Source organism: Prunus mume, linkage group LG4 (assembly GCF_029339155.1).
Source record: "Prunus mume cultivar Tortuosa linkage group LG4, ASM2933915v1, whole genome shotgun sequence".
In the NCBI taxonomy this organism is placed as follows: domain Eukaryota; kingdom Viridiplantae; phylum Streptophyta; class Magnoliopsida; order Rosales; family Rosaceae; genus Prunus; species Prunus mume.
The window spans coordinates 8895699-8915670 of record NC_142701.1 but is presented as its reverse complement, the minus strand read 5'-3'; the positions used below and the strand labels follow the sequence as shown (position 1 = coordinate 8915670).

The following is a 19972-nucleotide window of genomic DNA, read 5'->3' as shown; positions in this document are numbered from 1 at the left end:
ATAATTTTTATCATTTAATTTTATCTCCGGTTCATCCTAGTAAAATTTATCTTTGGCCTCTCAAAAGATGTTTGGTGGGTTAGCTCCTGATTAAGCATTTCATATCTTAGTGTAAGACTTATTATTAGAAATATAATTAAATTCATACTATATTAACTATAATTAGAATAATATCAAAAAAGAAAAAGAAAAAAGGAAGCTGATTAGAACAGAAAAATGAAAATATATGGATGGTTTTAGAGTTGTCTCACACAAATAAACAAAGAAATTAGGAATGGTATTTAAGTAATGTTCCGAGTACCAACTAACTTTTGGTCTAGTAGCATTATCTTTTCCCAAAATTTTAACCAAAAATAAAATAAAATAAAAATTCCCAAAATTGAAAGATGTCCCAAATTCGAACATCTCCCTCATTATTTAAAAAAAGAGAGTAAATTACGCGAAAAGAATTTTTTTGGATATTACCATAAAAATCAAACATCTTAATATTTGAAAGATAAACTTTGACTGTCAAACGAAAATTTGCTAAATACTATGTTTCAAGAAAGGCCAGAGCAGCTACCTTATATAATTAAGGATATACATGGACTACTCTAGGCACATTGCATCTGGAACAAATTACACAATATATTTATCTGTCATATGTATAATGCATTTCACTAAATTTGGTCCTCCAAGTCCAAGCATTGTTTTTGACATTGGAAAAGCAACAAATTACAAAAAATTAACCCCTTAAATTCAAAATAAGAAAGGGCCGTCTTGCATTTTCTCATGGATGAGGATAAGAACTCTAGGAAATTCACCAAACCTGTCTTAATTCTATGTCTCCAACTCAGATACAAATTTTACTGCCAAATCTAAGAACTCATGGCATGTAAAATTCATTTCACTAAAATTGGTGCTCCAAGAATTTTATTAGTACTTGCAATACCAATAAAATATCATGCCATTACCCCCTCCAAATTCAAACATTACAGGGGCAATAACGTAGTTTTGACTGAGCACAGACTTATTTTTATTTTGGTAAGTAGAGCATTCTCTTAGGAAGCCCAGCACTCAAAAACAAGCATTAAAGCGCCAATGGTGTCCCAAGCTTTTAGCTTTGTGTATAAAAATGGGGTGTTGGTTTTGTAGAGGCATAACCCAAAAACACCCAAGTACAGTAGAGATACTGTACCGGATTTGAGAGCCCAAGGGTGAACCAAAATTCATAATTTTGGTCAGAATACGAAACTGCCCATTTGTAACTCTCTGCTTGCATGCCCAACACTTTGCCTTAAATCCCTAAGACTTGCCTGTTCTGAGTTGGTAGCTTTGTCACTTTTTGATATTTGGGGAGTTATAAAAAGGGTCTAAGAGCTTGCAGTGCAATTCTGCGTTGGGTTTTCTCTTGAGGGTCTTTGAGTTTCTCAAAAACAAAAGAAAAAGGAAGGGTCTTTTAGCTCTTACAATGTCTTCCTCTGAGCAAGAGCTTGAGGAGCAGCTTAAGGAGACTGGAAATAGTCTCCTGAACACTCCTTCTGGCACTGATGAGCTTCTCAAACTTCTTGATGTAATGCCCCCTTTACTCTCTCTTTGTATTGCATTTTCACACACAATATACATGTTTACTGGGTTATTTTTTGCTTTGATGAAATTCTCTGGAATGTCGAGTGTATGAAGGCTGGGAATGGGTTGATCATCATGAATTACTGACTGGGAGTGTTTTATAGGTTTTTTTCTTCTTCTTCTTTTGAGTGTGTGCATCCGGTTTTCTTTTGGGTTAATTGAGTTCATTAGAATACAAACGAATAATGACTTGAGATGGTTTGATGATCATTTTGTGTATTCTTCAAAGTCAGGGCTACCATTTGTTTATTGAAAAGTTTTTGGTTTTTTATTGCGGTTTTAGTTTTCATTTATTTGTTTATTTGGGTTAAAAAACAAATCTTTTATGAAGGGAAATGTGGTTTCAGTAATTATGAGGGCTTTGTACATGTTGATGTTTGTTTCCTATACTCAGAATTGTGGTTTAAATGAACATCTGAGTTTTATTTTTCAATTGCATATATGTAATCCTTAATTATTTGACTGGCTTGATGGTTATATGTTAAACCTATTGCAAGCTGTTTTCTAGCTATGATTTTTCGTTTTTGAATGTTTAGACGTGCACTGCTGCTTATTACAAGATGGTGTGTGCCTCTATATGTGTTGAATGGCTTGATGGTTAAATGTTAAACCAGTTGTGAGCTGTTTGTTGGCTATGATTTTTCATTTTTGAATGTTTGATTTATACTATTGTTTGTCAAACGATGGTGAATGTATACTGTTGCTTATTGAAAGATGTTGTGTGGTGTATAGGTGTTTGCACCTTCTATGACCTTATGTGAATTCTTACTTCTGAAACTAATGAGTTCTATACATTTCTAATAAGTAGCCACTGAGCATTCTTAGTCAGATTTGCGATTGTATGTGATGGTTAAATGTAATGATTATTATGATATATGCTTAAATGTAACTAATCTGAAGTTCGAATCTGTTGCAATGCAAATGTTTGAAGTTATGTTAAACAGAGCTATATCTGATTTTTTGTTTGTTTGTACCTTTATCGGTTTTACGATTGACAATACCCCTCTGTTTCATTCTGTCTTTTAGGACGCTAACGATTTGTTGGACAATGTTGAGCAAGGACCACCCAGATCCATGCAAGATGCACTTCTACCCTTAATGAAAGCATTAATTTCTAATGAACTGTTGAGGCACTCAGATGTGGATGTGAAGCTTTCTGTTGCATCTTGCCTTACTCAGATTACAAGAATAACAGCACCGGATGCCCCATACGATGATGAACGGATGAAGGTATAACAGCTCCAAGATTCTAACTAATCATTAATCACTTCGAAGTTCTACAGCTTGTATCATCAAATGGTCCTTTTTTAATTTTATGGGCACTTAGGACTTCATTTCCTGTTTATTGGTTGCACAGGAAATCTTTCAGCTGACTGTAGCATCTTTTGAAAATTTGTCACATGAGTCCAGTCGTTATTATACAAAGGCAGGTTCCATTCTTTGTATTGTTGCGAAGGTCAGGTCAAGCTTGTTGATGATGGACCTTGACTGCGATGCCTTAATTCTCGAGATGTTTCAACATTTCCTTAAAATAACCAAGTAAGAGCTTTATCAATGCTGTTTAAAATATTACCTATTGACTTCTCTTGCGGTTCTTTGCTGGAAAGTGCTTTGTGGTTGTATCGACAGCAAAACATATTGTAAACTTTCATTATGGACTGAAGTTTGAAGAGAACAAGTTTAATTTGTGTTCCTAATGAGAGATCAAGTATTTGAACATCCATTTTGTTTTTTGTTTATAACTTATTCATTTAAACAATACTCTATGAAAATAAATAATCTTTGTGTCCGCAGTGTGTTTTGATTTTCATAATAACTTGGAGCTTTGGTTTTCTATTTCATTTTACATGAGTTCATTTATTTTACAAATAATTTACAACTTATGGCTTCTTCTTGCTTAAGTTTAGGTCCAACCTTCCAGATGCTGTATTTTCAGCCATGGAAAGAATTATGACAATGGTTTTAGATGAAAGTGAAGAAATTCCCTTGGATATTCTAAAAGCTCTTTTATCTAGTGTTAGAAAGGAAAATCAGGATCAGGTAATACTCTTTGCCTTTACATCTTGTTTTGTTTTGCTATGTTCCTTTTTTATTTTCCTACCATTCCATTTTGTTTATTTAAGAGTGTATGCCCTTTACTCATTGTTTCAGACCGTTTCACCAATTTCTTGGAAACTGGGGGAGAAAGTTATAGAGAATTGTTCTGCTAAGCTTAAATCTTATCTCGTGGAAGCAGTGAAGTCCATGGACATTGCTTTGGAAGATTATGCTGAAATAGTGGCTTCTGTATACCAAAATGGATCTGATGCCCTCAAAAATGATAATGACAATGATTCTGGGAAAAATCTGGTATGCCAAACTTGTGATATTGTCAGCTCACTTGCATGTTTAATAAGTTTAGAGTACAGTGTATGGATTTTTTTTGGGTGTGTTTTGCTGATTCTATTTCCTTAACTTGTTCTTTGTATGTTTTTTTTTAAAACTGAATTCAAAGCCTGAATTTTCTTATTAATTAAAAAAAATAAAAATGAAATGACTGTTCTTATGTATTCATGTTTTCTCTCTCTCTCTCTCTGAGGTGATCATAGCATCAAATCCTTTTGAACTAGAAAGCTTGTTGTCTCCCAGTGTTCAGTATCCCATGATCCATTTTGTGCACTCTGGTGTCTGCTGTTTGAGTAGTATTAAAAATATATCGTCAGACCATAGTGAAAGTAGAGACTAACATGGGTTACCAGAAACAGATGATTACACTGAATTGATGATGCTAGTGAGGGACGGACCTATGCACATGCTAACCTGGGCTATAGCCCAGGTGATTTTATTTTTTATAGCCCAACGTTAATATCCCAGCCCACCCAAGCGCACCCCACACACCCTCACTCAAGAGCTGCTTCACTCTCCTCAGCGCAGCTGCTATATCAACTCGCTCATCAGTGCCCATGCATCTCAACCAACCTCTGCTCATCCAACGGTTGGTTTTTAAAAAGTATTACTCACTCATTGAAGCTGCTCCAACTACTCAAGCATGATTCGATACTATTAATGCAATTAAAACCACGGCAATTTTTTTGAAAATTAGTACCAACTTCAATTTTCTTTCTTTTTCTAAAAATTTTGTACCGTTCAATTTTCCCTATAAAACCCATCTATTTCTTCCAAATTTTCACACCACCAAAATCATTTACCACTCTTAATTTTGCTTAGTCTTTTACTCACCAAATTATTTATTAATTGCTTGTATTTTTTTTTAATTAATCTCTCAAACATCGTTATGAATATATTATTTATTAGTATATGTGTGAAAAACTTCCTCCCCCTTTAAATGTTGTTTTTATTTAAGGTTGTACTAGATGCATTTTGAGGGGCTCATTATGTCTCCCTGTGTATTTTTTGTTATCAATGAAATTCACTCGTACCGTCAAGTAGTCTATCCTTTTAGTAGGTTTGTACGTAACATAAATTTAGCTCACCTCATTTTGAAATCCCGAGTCCGCCCATACTAGTGAGTAAAACCATAGATTTGAATAAAGACAACATGATAGTCAGCCGGTTGTATTGATTCTGATTGCACACAATACACAAAACAATTGTTGACATTCTTGTTGAATGAAATAAAACCATCCTGTGCTGTCTATCTAGTTATTCTACTTTGTACGTAGAGTAGAGACCTAGTTATTCTACTTTCTAGATAGAGACCTAGTTATTCTACTTTTTATGTAGAGATTGTTTGAGAAATTGGCATAGCACTGCTTAGCTTTAATTACATGACATGTTAGAAACAAATCTTAGGAGGAATGTTGTATGATATAGCTTATAATATACTTCTTTGTGCATAGGTATTTGTGTTTTGAAGAGGGTCCATTATCTATGCATGTGATTAGAAAAATAGATTGGAAGTTCTGAACGATTCCCATGTACGTGACTGTTATGCTCATTCTATATCTCTCTCTCTCTCTCTCTCTCTCTCTCTCTCTCTCCCCATTTGAACTTACACTCACCCACAAAGAAACTTCTCTGTTAAACAGGTGACAGAGGGACTTTCATTTGCTGAGATACTGGATGCTTACCAAAAGAGGGGAATTGCAGCCCCTGGTGCTGTTAATCCTAGAGAAGCTGGCAAAACTGTGGCTGCTCCTACTAAGGATGAACACAATGTCAGACAAAAAGTTTCTAAACAATTACAGCATTGCCATCTTACTAAACATTCCAAGTGTATTGATTCAAGAGATGGTGCTCAACTGGACAATTCGGGCTCGCTGAAGGCTACCAAATCAAAGTTGAGCCATACTCAGGTCCCAAAAAGAGAGGGCGGAAGCCAAATTCTTCAAAGAATTCAGAGGAAGGCCATGACCACTCTCAACCTAACAATTCATTCTCTCCGAAGGCTGTCAAATCAGAAATTGAGCCATACTCAGCTCCCAAAAAGAGAGGCAGGAAGCCAAATTCTTTGATGAATCCAGCAGAAGGCTATGACCATTCTTGGATACATACTGGGAGAAAAACTCAAAAACGCAGAAAGTCTAATGACAAGGGATCTGATGCTTCACCCGCTGAAGGTCGGCTTCATGGAAAGGCTGCTTTGCATTTAACACTTGAAAAGGTGACTGAGCCACCAGGTTTAGAACCTAAACCTGAAGCGGACATTGGAGCTTCTTCTCTGCTTCCTCAAAATAACCCTCCTGGTGGAACCCAACGCAGAAGGGGTCGACCAAAAAAGCAGGTTGTGGCCGATCATTCAGCTAACCGTGGTCCCCTATTTGCTGCGAGGCGAGAGTTCTCAAGTACTCAGGCTGAGGAGAGAATTGCGCAAAAAACAGATACCCATCTGACTCAGGGATTTAAGGAGACCAGTACCTTTGAAGCAAAAGCACGGGGGCATCCTAGAGCTCTAGAACGTGCTGAAAAGACAAGTGAGGAGTGCTTGCTTGCTTCCATACCTGTTGTCACAGATATGGAAGCTGCCATTCCCTTTGATCCTGATGAAAAACCACAGCAACAGTCAGCTTTGGATGTTGCATCTGGGCGTACCAATGATCAATCATATGTCCGAACGGGTACTAAGACACGTAGGGGGAATGCTACTTCTAGTAAGGAGAGTACCAAAGCATCTGGTAGCAAGGTACTTCATTACTTCTTTAACGTTGATGCAAAAATAAATAGATGTTGGAATTTTAAGCTGTCACCTGTAATGGCTTTTTTCTTTCTTCTGTTGTGCCAACTATCCATTTTTCAGAAGATTTCTAAGTCTGCGACAAAGTTGAGTGAAGATAATGAAGGAACACATAAAGTGGTTCTGAAGAGGAAGTGTACCATTGAAAAGGAAGAGGTAAGAATTTTTAATTTCAATGGCAGTTTACAATTTGGCCAGTTATAGTTTGGTGCTCAATTATATTTTGAACATTTTTCTTTCTTTTAACTAGAAGTATACTGTGGGTACTGGTCTTTTTTCTGTGGTCATTCAGCTCAACTGTTATCCTTAGGAAGCTTTGTCACTGGATAATTTGTAGTGGATAATTAAAATGAATAAATGTTGAAAATATTGCTTACATTACATGTTGTAATGTGTACACAAACAACTTTGGGTGGCCCATATTCTGTGTTGGCCCAACTTTACATTTGAATTTAGTAGACCCTATTAGCATCGTCCTGTAGATGAAGCAGTGCAAATGAACTATGTTCTTAATATAATAATCAGACATGATACACATAAGTATAAATCTCAGTGACTCATACTAAAAGGTGTTCTCCATCTCTTCCCCTTTCTCTTCTTTTGCTGGAAGATATGGAAAATAAAATGCTATTTATGCACTCCTTTTAATCTTTATATGTCATGATGATCAGTCCAACAATAATGGACTAATAATAGTATGAACTAACATGGAAGTCAGAATTTTTATTATATGAGGGCAGAATTTTAAATATGTTCTAAAACCTTGGTAATTTGAGCTTAGTGGTGGCATTATGTAAATAATTGTATGCTTTGTTTTGATTGATGACTATGAAAGTATTGAACTAACCCAATGCATTTTAGTAAGAATTTTGCTTCTTATAAAAATGCTTTTTCCCCTTTCTTTTTCTTCTTATGCACCTTAATTATATTTAAAAAAAAATAGAAACAGTGGGGCAGGGGTAGTGTCTTAAGGTTGCAAACTGTAGATGTAATATCTTAAGAAGCTCACATTGGATTTGGGACCGTGGTGTACTTTCTGAACTTGGGAATCCTCCAAGCTTAACACGTATCCCACTTTGTATTTATGTTTGTTGTAACTGGAGAAGTAAAATAAGGAGCTTGCATTGGATTTGGGACCATGGTGTACTTTCTGAACTTGGGAATCCTCCAAGCTTAACATGTATCCCACTTCGTATTTATGTTTGTTGTAACTGGAGAAGTAAAATAAGGAGCTTGCATTGGGTTTGGGACCGTGGTGTACATTTTCTGAACTTGGAAGTTACATTGTTGGGATGATATTGTTACACATTCATTTCAATAAAGTTGTTTAACCTTACTAATCAATTATCACTAAAAGTGGAAATACAACATCAAGTCTTTCATCTTAACTATTGTGTTCTGTTACTAAGTTGCTAAAGTATTGTGTTTTACTACATATGGAAATAAACACCTTCCTTTATCATGAAAATGCTTCAATTGATATGTTGCTTGCTTCATTTACTCTTAAATTAAGCTGGTGGTGGATGCTTTATTGAATACCAAAGGTCCACTTTTCCTCCTGATATATCTAGGAACTGTGCAGCATGCTAGACATGTATTTTCTGTTAGTGAGCAATTGATTACATTGTCCTTACTACTTTTTGTGTTTTGTTTTAAGAACTTGCTTACAGGTATGATATTTCTGTTTGTTCTAAGTTCTAACCTCACACATCCTATTTTATCTATTAATTTATTGATATCTCTTATATATATACATATTTTGTAAATTAACTTTTCCCCCTCAGGCGTCTCAAATGCCTGATCTTGATGAGCGATTGGTTGGCAGTAGAGTAAGGGTTTGGTGGCCAATGGACAAAGCGTGAGTATTGCAGAACTGATAATGAAAATGTCATACTATGATATTTTTTGTTCATTAGTCATTATTTACTTTCATATACCGTCAATAGTGTCCATGTTGCCTACCTTTGCTAGTTAGTTCCTTTAGGACTTGCAAACATAAGATACCAAAGAAACTTTTGCTATAATTAAAAGGCTCCTTGAAATTTAGTTGATTCGAGTGGGGAGTAAAAGTTCGCTTGATTTAGGGGTTTATTATCTTTAGCTTGTTTGCCATCACTCACAACATGTTTGGGGAGTAAAAATGGTGATTGTGATTCTTTGGTTCACTTTATTTTGGATTGGTATTGTTTGCTGAGAAACCATATCAAAATCTGTTGTTGACCCGATACAAGGAGTCATTAGTTTAACATGAATTGTAGGAGGTTTCCAGGCGTTATTTCATTATTGGTTCTGATCATCACTAGACACCCCATTGTTGAAATTTCTGGCTTCCCAAGTTGCCAGAAGATCCTGAATCCTCTTCAGCTAGTGTTCTATTCTTCATGCCATTTATTCAGTGTTTTTCTTTGTATGTCCCCGCTAATGTCTGTATCACCGGAGTAATAATCAGAATTGATTGTTTTCTTGCATGAAATTTCTTTCTGTGCAGGTTTTATGAAGGTGTTGTTTCTTCTTATGACCCTGCTAAAAAGAAGCACTTGGTGAGTTGATTTTATGGTCTTCATGTTATATTGCTTGTCTTCTGTTGTGTATCATAAAGTGAGTTGAAACTGTTGGATTGATTATCTCCCAATACCAGTGTCTTTGAGTTCTAGACTGTGATCTCCTTGGCCTTCTTATACTCTTTGTAGTAACATCAACTTTTCACATGATCTGATCACCCTACCTGGCATCTCCCATTTAACCCCAATTATGGTTCCTTTCATATTTTTTCTCGACCATTATGCATATTGTTGTTTTAAAATGTTCTGTTCTTTAATGACTTCTTGCACAGGTGTTGTATGTTGATGGGGATGAAGAAAATCTAAATCTCAAAAAGCAACGTTGGCAACTGATCGATGATGTTTTACCAGATGTATGTATTGTGGCTTAAATTTTACTTTTCTTTTGTTTATAGTTTTCACTTATTTGTTTTTAATTTATTCTAAATTTAATTATCCTGTGTAATTTTTGTTGTAGTTTGAACAGGTCCAAATGGAGAATCTGCCAAAACCTGAAGCTTCTTCTGATACGTAAGCATTATTTTTTCAAACAGTATCATTGCAGTTCATAGAAAATTCAGTTTAGTAGTTGTGCTTGTGCTTCTGAAAAGTTTGTCTTTTATAGTAAAGCTGGTCGTTGCAAAATTAATTTTTTTGGGCTGCTTTTTGACACCTATGTGAACCAAAGGCAATCCTTCTAGTTGTATTTATTCCTCAAGTTCCCTTGTTATGTTCTGGACAAATCCTTGGACTTGATTCTTTTGGGTTTGCACAACCATACGGGCAAGGTTTTTCTTCAATATTTAGCACAACTATATTTCACTAGTTGGCTCCCTTACTTGGAGATTTTTGAAAGTTTTGTGTCACTCTAATTTTTTTGTCATTTTTTTCCTTCCTGTGTTTAATATAATGATGCAGATGCGCATTGCATACTGATTACAGACTTTAATGTTCTAACCAAAGAATCAATGCAAAGGGCTAAATTTAGTTGACTCCAGAAATGCAAAAAAGAACACCTTTAAATTCAATACACCCAAAGTTCTGTGAAGAGTGTACATTGCTCACAAATCACTGTTTCATCCTAAATGGTTGATATCATAATTGCCTTGTCTAGCACTCTGTTGCTGCTTCCATGTACTTGTATGTTTTATCTTATGTACCATTCGGTTGTGCATTTTGATCAGACCACAAAAGAGAAAACGGAAAACAAAATCAGAGACATCTAAACAAGAAAACGCTGGGTTGTCCTCGAAAAGGTTGGTTTGTACTTTGTATATTTTCTTCCTCAAAAAGGTTAATTAGACCTTTGCCCTGAGGATGCCACATTAACATTCAACCAACAAGTCTGCAGAGATGTTTGGTGTTGGTGGTTTTCATATTTTCATGTACTATTATCTGCTATTGCTCCTTAACTGAAACTTCTTTTGATCTTTTGAAGGATATCTAGACGTGGAGTGTCAGCTGGCTTATCCATCGTTGAGTGTATGAAGTCCGGTAGTAAATCTGCAGATTGTTCTACACTAGGTGAGCTTAAAGTTATTAATGGTGAGGAGGATGATCAATCCAAGGAAAATGACAGATTGATGGATGATGGCCAAGTGTCTGCTGGCAAATTGGAGGCAGAAACGAAGACTGGTATTGACTCCGCACAGATAGCACCTGAGACTATGACCTCATCTAAGGGAGAGAGTCCCAAACTTGATACTGAACCTTCTGGTGGGGAATGTGCCAAAGAACTGAAAGAATTGAGCGAGTGTGCAGGGAATGCGATCCATCCCTTAACCTGAGTTAGACAAGGCCGTGTATAGAGATGACAAGTAGTGATGGGGAGGCTCAAAAGCACATGATTTTTCCTCTAGTACTGAAAGTGTCGGTTAGTCTCTGTTTTGTTCCTTTTGTAGACACAGAAACATGCACCCGGTGGTTTTTGGCCCTCTGATGTAGGTTTTAAATCAAGTGTCTTTTTAAACTGTTATGAAAGGGTTATTTGCTCTCCCATAGTTTGTGCTTTCCCCATTACCTAGTATGGTTGCCTTCAAACATGAGTACCATATGATATCATATATGAAGTCTTTTTGAGTATATATATGTCTCAGTGCTCTCGCTTTCTCGAACACACACACAAAGTAATATAGATGTAATCTTAGGGATGAATGCTACATTAAACTGAAGTTATTTTAAAAGCAGAAAATGTTGAGAGCTTTTTGCTCATATGATTCAATCTTATGTTTTAAATTTTAAACCTGTGTTTGGATTTACCTTGGACTGGATAGTTGGTCCAACTTAAAGCAAAATACAGGACAAGTTGGTGTTATTTTTTTAAATGGCTGGGTTTGAACCATACTTGGACAACAAAGAATAGGCATTGTGAAGTGAGGTCCGTACTACCAGGTATTCCCCTGTCCTCTTTGGCTCTCTCATGCTCTTTCAATTTTATGTAAATAGTTCATTCATTTTTTGGTTTCATCCATCAGAGGTTGATGCTCTTCTTCTCTAGGTTCAGTGTCTCATTTCCTAGATTTTACTTCAGTGCTCAATAAAGCAGACCAGAAGAAATGAAATTACTTGCAGCATCTTAATAAATAACTGTTTTTCTTTTTCTAAATATATGCACACAAATGAAGGGATTGTTTGGAGGGATTCTTCGGATCCAGTGTAAACTAAGTTGAGGATTTAACTGCAAGGGGCTTGTAGGTCAAGTGGTTAAGAGCAGTTATCCCTACACTCGAGGTCCTGTGTTCGAATCCCCCCTCCCCCAATATGGCTTGTACCAAAAAAATAGAAAAAGCAATTACGTCCTCAAGTTGAGTCCTCAAATTCAAAGTCTCATTAGATTGATTTTGTGTACAACTTGTTCAATAATGGAAAGTCTGCACAATTCGTTTTGTTTTAATTTACTTTGCTTTCTGGTCATCATTATTTGGAATCTGGAGTTTGAATTGCTAAGGTTCTTCAAAATGTTTATTTATTTATTTATTAATTGTATTCAGGGGAGAGGGAGAACAAGAATTGAACTCTTACTGTGAATGTAGAGAAGAAACGTCACATCTGAACTCAATTAGAGCGCTCTTGTGCTTGGCTTGTAAGTTTCTATCATTTGCTGTATTATTTTGCCAGGTCCTCTCTCTTTTTTCCATCTTATTTTATTAAAGATGGCACTGGAAGTTTTGTTTTAGTTGATGGGAAATGAGACTCAATTGGTACCTGATTTATATTTTATAAGATCATATGTAATTAATATAACCATCCTAGGCCTTGAAATTATATAAGGAAGTCCATTGTAAGGGGCTTGTATCTCAAATGGTTAAAAGCAGTTATCTCTGCACCTGAGGTCTTGTGTTGGAATCCCCTCCTGCAAATATCGCATACCATAAGTAGTTCTTTTGTGACTCTTGTTCTTTGTGTTGGCCGAGTTCTTCTTTAGCTGTCCATAAAATCTTGACATCTAATTATTCTTCGTGTAGGGCATGTGGTGTTTATTGCAGAGGTGGTTGGACTTGAGACTTGAGACTTGAGAGTGCCTTTTGGTGTTTAGCTTTTGGGCTTTCTTTTATTGGGTCAATTTCTGTGAAAAAAAAGAGTGGACTAAAACTAATAATGAAACTCAATTTAGAAGAGTTATTTTCATAAAAGAGAGGAGAGCTTAATTAGAAGAGTGAAAACTAAGCGATAATCCTTTACATCATGCCATCATATAACGCAATTGACAAAGTTATACATGGATATTGAGTGAGAGAGTTATAGCTTATGTATGGTGATTTGACATTTTTGAAAAGCTAGTTAACCTTCACTTTTCGGGAAGAACTTACCCTTCTGTCCATTGAAGCAACCCCTCCCCCCCACCCCCCTTCAAAACTCTTTAACCTTCTTCTCCCTTCCTTTTATCACGTTCGTTGAAGAGTTCATTATAATATGAAGCCAATGTTGAACTTCTCTCTCTCTCTCTCTCCCCTTAATTTCTAATTTTGATTTTTCTGATTTACTTTGGGTTTTTGTACACTTCCTTGCAAGGGTTTTTGACTCTGCTGGAAAATTTCTATGATTTTAGTTTACATTTTTTCAGGAAAACACAAGAATCTCTGTTTTATTTATGTATATATTGTCACTTTTTAACATCTTGATGATGTTAATATCATTACTAAAAACCCCTTGTGAATGGAAATCAAAATACTTTAAACCAGAAATTAAGAAGCCAGAGAACCCTACCCAAAAGAAGGCCATTATTAACTCATATTAACAAGAGCTTTTCCGCATAAAAAGGAAGAATGATGGCTATCTGGAGAGTTATAGCTTTTCCGCACAGCGTCATGGGCATGGAGCAAAAAGTATAGGAATATACAGATCTGTAATTCCAAGTCGTAATATTGGTGAAGATGAAGGGACACATCAGTAGAAACGTTTGGTAAGATTTAATTTTATTATTATTTTGTTTGGATATAACAAAGTTAGTTTAAAACATTTATGGTGTGTTTACTAATCAGGAATTGGAATTCTCATCAGGAATTGAATTCCGCTTATGGAGAATTCATTTGTTTATTTCACATCAAAGAATTGAAAAGTAAGAGGCCCACACAAAATTAGGAATTGAATTCCTGATTTTGGAGGAATTCAATTCCGGAATGGGAGGAGGTATTCTAATTCATGGAGAATTCACTCATTAGGAATTCATCTTTTTTACCCATTATATCCTCACACAATTTTCAAAATTCCACATATGCCATCTACTTCAACCAAAAAATGAAGACATTTTAGTAATTAATACAACTCCTACCTCAATTCCATATGGTTTAGTAAACAACTTCAATAGGAATTCGGAATCTAACTCTCCTCAATCCATATGGTTTAGTAAACAACTTCATTAGGAATCCGGAATCTAATTCTCTTCAATCCAACTCCTCATCAATTCAATTCATTCTCAATTCAATTCCTCCTAATTCAATTACGGATTAGTAAACATGCCATAGAATTCGAATGAAGGAATTGAAAATTGCATAGAATTCTTAAATGACGGAATTTAGATTCTTATCGTTTAAATTTTTGGCAATTAATAATTTCAGTGTTTGGATTTATGTATGTCGAATTTTGTAAATGACAGAAATTGCGAAATGATGCTTCTTTTGGTGGAAATTAAACTTAGGAATCTTGATCCTCAATTTCCATAATTTTTTTTCCGCGCATCATTTAATAATTTTAATAGAAAAGTTGATAGAGGTCCAAAAATTCAACTAATAGTTAGGTCTAGTCCTTGAGTAATTGTTTGTTGATACAAGTCCTTTGACTAGTTTGCTATGTAGATTACATTCCATTTTTGACATGCTGACTCAATATTTTGTATTTAACTGATTTGTATTTAAATTTTTTGTTCCTATTATATCCCTATTGTATAAAACGGGTAAGATGAGGATTTATAGGCCATTAATGATCATATTTGATCATGTAATTAAAGGAAAAATTACATTTTGAATGTAAATGTCGAAACATGCTTGATTTGTACAGATTCCTATTTAACGTGGATTTTATTAATGCATATATTGTGCATAAATATGTTAATCCATTGCCCTTTATTTTATTGTGTACTCCTTTATTATTCGTTTATAATACAATTGCCCACTCATATACTATTATTGTTTTCTTTCCCATCTTTTATGTTTGTTTTAGGTTTTAATTTCATTGTTGTGTAGCTTTTTGTAGTATAATGTTTTTTTTCCACTCTATGTACCTAAAGATAATAATGATTAAAATTTTGAATTGTTTCTCACCAATTGTCAAGTTGTACTATTTTTTAGTTTTATGACTTTGCGAAGGGGATTAATAATTCACATTTTGTTTTTTTCCCTATCTCATTGTACTCATTTATTTCTTCATGAACTATTAATATTATTCTTAAATTTGATAACGTATGCTCCAGGTGCAATACCCTACTGACCATTGAAATTGATATACCTATCTAATAGGTATAGTACATATTTGATGCACCTCAGTACTAGGTAAAACACATATTGGATGCACCTCAATGATAGGTAAAACATATATGTTTAAAATTAAAAAAAAAGTTATACCTCCATACTAGGTATATTAAAAAATTAGGACATTTTGGAAAAAGCAAAAGGAGAGAGAAAAATTTTAAAAGAAGCAAAAATAGACAAAAATGCCCTTATTTATTTTTAGATTTCCTGATGAATCCAATACATTTGCATGTCTTTGATTTGAAAGTTAAGTGGTTTTGTTGTCTTTTTGGAAAAAGCTTTGACTTTTTCCAAAAGTGAAATTTTTTTTATGTCTAAAACCTAAAAAACCTTAAAAAATTAACATTATGACAAAAAAATTCCATCAAAGAATTTTGAAAAACTCAGTATATAAATTAATTTATAGCTAAAAGGTAGGTATATGCTACCAATTTAATAAAGCTGCGAATATAGAATTCTAAAAAATATAGTTTCCATATATATAGATGAAATTTGAATTAAATAAGTTTTTAATATGTGAAGAATGAATAAATAGGTTTTTTCCATATTTAAAAGTGGTATTTGTATTTACTTGCCATTTTCAACCAATGTTATATCTTGTAAATCTCTCCAATATGGTGGCTACAAGGTTTTCATACCTGGCCATACAATTGATTGGGAGGACTGCAATTGAAGAAAGCCTAATTAGTGTTTTGCATTCATATTATCTAAATGAAAATGAACCCATATCTAAGAAGCCCTAATTTTAATGCATAAGTTGCCAAACAATGGAAATATCAATCTCTCCTCTTCAATGCCTGATTTTTAGCCAAATCCCGAGTTATTTTCCTCAGTCTATATGGAGGGTAAAGGCTCATTTGAGAGTGATTATGTGATGGCCAGAATCATTTATGGGGAGAAGAACCTCCCATGTGTTTCTCCATATAATGACTTGAAGTTATTTTAATCGATTATGAGAAGAAGAACCTCTCATATGCTTCTCTATAAAATCACTTAAAACAACTTAAAGTGATTATATGCTATGTTGCACGGACAGTGTCTGGACACTCGGACACTTGTGTCCAACGGTTAACGCGGTGTCCATCTTCAAAACACTCCCCATACACGGTCAAAACACTCTTCAAGCACAGGTCAACTCATACTCAGGATCAAATAATGTGTTAATTCAATTATAATTAATATACATTTTGGAAAAAGCAAAAGGAGAGAGAAAATTTTTAAAAGAAGCAAAAATGGACAAAACTGCCCTTATTTATTTTTAGATTTCCTAAGGAATCCAATACATTTGCATGTCTTTGATTTGAAAGTTGTGTGATTTTTTTGTCTTTTTTGAAAAAGCTTTGGCTTTTTCCAAAATGAAATTTTTTTATGTCTAAAACCTAAAAAACCTAAAAATTAATAAACTATATTTGAAAGGATTGAAAACCTTAAATTTCACTATATATGGTATTGTGAAATTGGAGCATCAATATTTTGTTTTTGTGAATATATATAAGTATTTTTATAATTTTTTTTAATTGTCATGCCCCCGTGTCTGCGTGTCGCCTATTCCGTATACTAGTTTGACATTGCTGTGCTGTGAAAATATTTATTTTGAGATTTGTTGTGAGAGAAATCAGTTGTAAAGGAAAACAGTTTAGCATTGGTAAACTAAATAGTAAAATTGCTGCTGGTACAAAAATCAATTAATGAGTGTTTGGCAAAATTTTGTGTAAAAGTGCAGTGATTGTGTGTAATAACTAAAAATGATATAATGTTAACAAATTTTTTTCCTTTCTAAATTAGTGAAAATAACACTTTCACTTTTGTTGTTGTTGGAGCTATAACACTTTCACAGATCCCGAGCCCCTACATTTAGCATCGGTGCATTTATATGCATTTAAAGGAATCTTAACCATTTGATTAATCTTATGGCTAAGATTAAACCACATCAGCAAAATTGTATTAAGTCAACAATGAAAGTTTTGTAAGTGCTCCTGAGATATTACATGTTTTTCTCCAAAGATTTGAATAAAACCAGCGGCATGTACACAATTTCCCCTCTAAGATGTGAGATTTGAAATTAAATATTGTAGACATGCAAATTTTAGTGAAATAAAAATTCACTAATTTACATTCAATAGTCAAAATTCAAAATATGACTAGTCAAAGATATTTGGAAAAGCTGTGAGTCCCACACAAATACACGTGGGGCACGACTCACCAAGACAAAGGTAAGCACCGGAGATGACACATGTAAGCATCTAAGAGCTTCATCAATCAAATAAAATCATATGCCAAAAAGGAATAAATTATCCTTAATTGGTCATTCCTACATTGTGAGTTAATTTTCTTACATGAAGGATTTTAACTTAATTACGAGCTAAATTAAATAAATTAGCTTAAATTAAATCAAATCAGAAATCAATCCCACAAATTAAGGGATTTAGATTGGGAATTTCGAACTAAGACCCAATTCCTTGCCTATAAATACTAGGCTTCCATTCAGAAGAAAGGACCTGGAGAAAGAGAGGCACACACTTTGGAAAACCAGAAAGCTCTCTGTCCAAAGCAACACCTAGACTCTTAAGTTCTACATCAAGCCCGTGGAGAATCACCAAGCATAACAAACACGTGCCGATTCCTTCACGACCAAAGTCGAAAACTATCCACCACGTGACACTACTCGTGATCATGACGTGTTCGAGATAAAGCCTTGACGGCCCTTGATGAAGTTTCTAATCCCAATTCAAGATAAAGTCCTTGGCACCTTTGAACCTCACACGCTTGGAGATTAAATCAGAGGAAATTCTTTTATTTTTGTAAAAGAATACCCACAGAGATTGTAACCTACACACTTGATAAATCAATACGAATTTTATTTTGTACACGTATTCTTGTCTCATTTGTAACAGGAATTTTAGAAATTTTATTTTGGCTCGGAGAGGTTTGAGTGCTCACTAGAGGGCGATTTTCGACAGCTGTTGTGGCAGTGTCCGGTGGAGGTGATTGACACCATCCATGTAGATCACAATTTGAGTATCCCTTGAGCATAACCTTGGAAGAATCGAAGCAATATGAGTAGCAGTGAAGTCGCGACGACACTGTGAAGTTGGCTCATGAATAATGAAGTCAATGACTTCAACTGGCGGTCTAAGCCACTTCCGCTTCGACTCGGACCTTGAGGTAATAATTAGTTGCTCTACTCATTGTTGCGAACGTTGTGGTATAAGTCTTGACCGATGATTCTAAGGTTGGTCCGTCACCGAAATAGTACCCGAACCACTAGTAGCGGTGGCGGCGTGTGGTGGGGGTTCTGAGTTAGAGTTTTTAAGGCATGTTGTAGTACTTAAGGTGTTGAGAACGGTGGTGTGCTCGAAGGGTTGAGATTCCGTTGTTTGATCGACGATCGGAGCCTCGTAAATCAAGACTATTGATTGAAAAGGATCGGATCATTGTATCGTGTCCATTTTTTGGTATGTTGTAGCTGATGTTGCTAGGAGTCTGTTGGTACAGATAGATTGATGATCAGACGTTCCTTTTTCAGTTGTTATGTTTCAAAGTTTGTGGTGAGCGATCGCCATTCGATCGTGCGATCTAGAATGATCCGACTGTTGGATCGGGCCTAAATTGATGCAGGGTGATGTCGGCACTATTTAGAGTCCATTGGTGCATCGGATTTGAAGTTTGAGGTTGCGGGCCAGTGGATGATTTTTGGAGTGTCGGTTGGACATGTGGGACCCACAGGACCCAAAAAGTGACTTTTTGAACAATGGGTGTCATTGGTCATGTTTTGATGTTGACATCATATATGTCACCATTTTGGAGTTGGTTGGACGAGATTTGATCGCTTTGGACCCCTGCATTTTCTCAATTGGATGCGAAATCTTGGATTTGCACGATATTGAGAATAAGGTTGACGACGAGATTGGTTGTGACATTTTGGAAGTGGTCGGTGACTTTGGTGAGTCACATGAGAGGTGTGTCCCGAGTGACATGTGCCTCATTTTGCATGCAAGTGCACTATTAGTTGAGATGAGCTGGGATCATTATTGGATTTTAGAGTTTTGTGCTAAGTTGAGTTATGTACTTTGCTTAGGTATTGTTGGAGTTTGAGTTGCTCATTGAGGATTGTGGGGACAGAGTCCTCGTTGAGTTTTGAGTTAGAGGATTCGTTGAGTTGTTGAAGACGTAGCTTGGACGTGAGGTGAATAAAACCATATGGATTGTGAGTAAAATCACATATTATTACATTTAATATAATGTGGTTATGATAATGTTAATGGATATAATTAACATGTTGTTGTGGTTTTTGAGAAACTGTTTTGTGTGAGCTTAAAATCAATTAAACATGTTGATTTTAAATGAGTTTGCATGTTTTTTCAAAATGGATGGTATTATGGGGAATGACCATATTATCTTATGATTGTATGGTGGTGTTCATAAATGAATGGCCATGTAAATATATATAATTATATATATATATATTAATATGATAGATGTATTTGAGATAGAAAATAATATTTGATGTGGAAAGGCATATTTATTGTTTTCAGCGTGTGTTGATGTTGCAATTGGAAGGATATATGTGAGAATGCACTGATTTCTTCAATTGAGAGATCCTTTAGGTGGTTGACCGTGGCAAGTAATTAGGGATTGTAGCCCTGGGGTGCAAGGCCCCAAACCCTTTTGAGCTCTAGTTGGCA

General features: G+C 35.1%; 1 protein-coding gene across 1 annotated transcript; it reads left to right on the top strand.

Annotated features, from left to right (window-relative positions):
• Nucleotides 1-1057: 1057 nt before the first annotated feature.
• Nucleotides 1058-11403, top strand: LOC103328193 (Tudor/PWWP/MBT superfamily protein). Its single transcript, XM_008230591.2, is given in 14 exon segments — nt 1058-1552; nt 2635-2838; nt 2966-3147; nt 3516-3648; nt 3760-3957; nt 5637-5886; nt 5889-6730; nt 6845-6937; nt 8566-8639; nt 9270-9321; nt 9615-9695; nt 9800-9852; nt 10506-10577; nt 10760-11403. Coding segments are annotated over 14 exon segments (2685 nt in total). The 5' UTR covers nt 1058-1450; the 3' UTR covers nt 11109-11403.
• Nucleotides 11404-19972: the final 8569 nt, after the last annotated feature.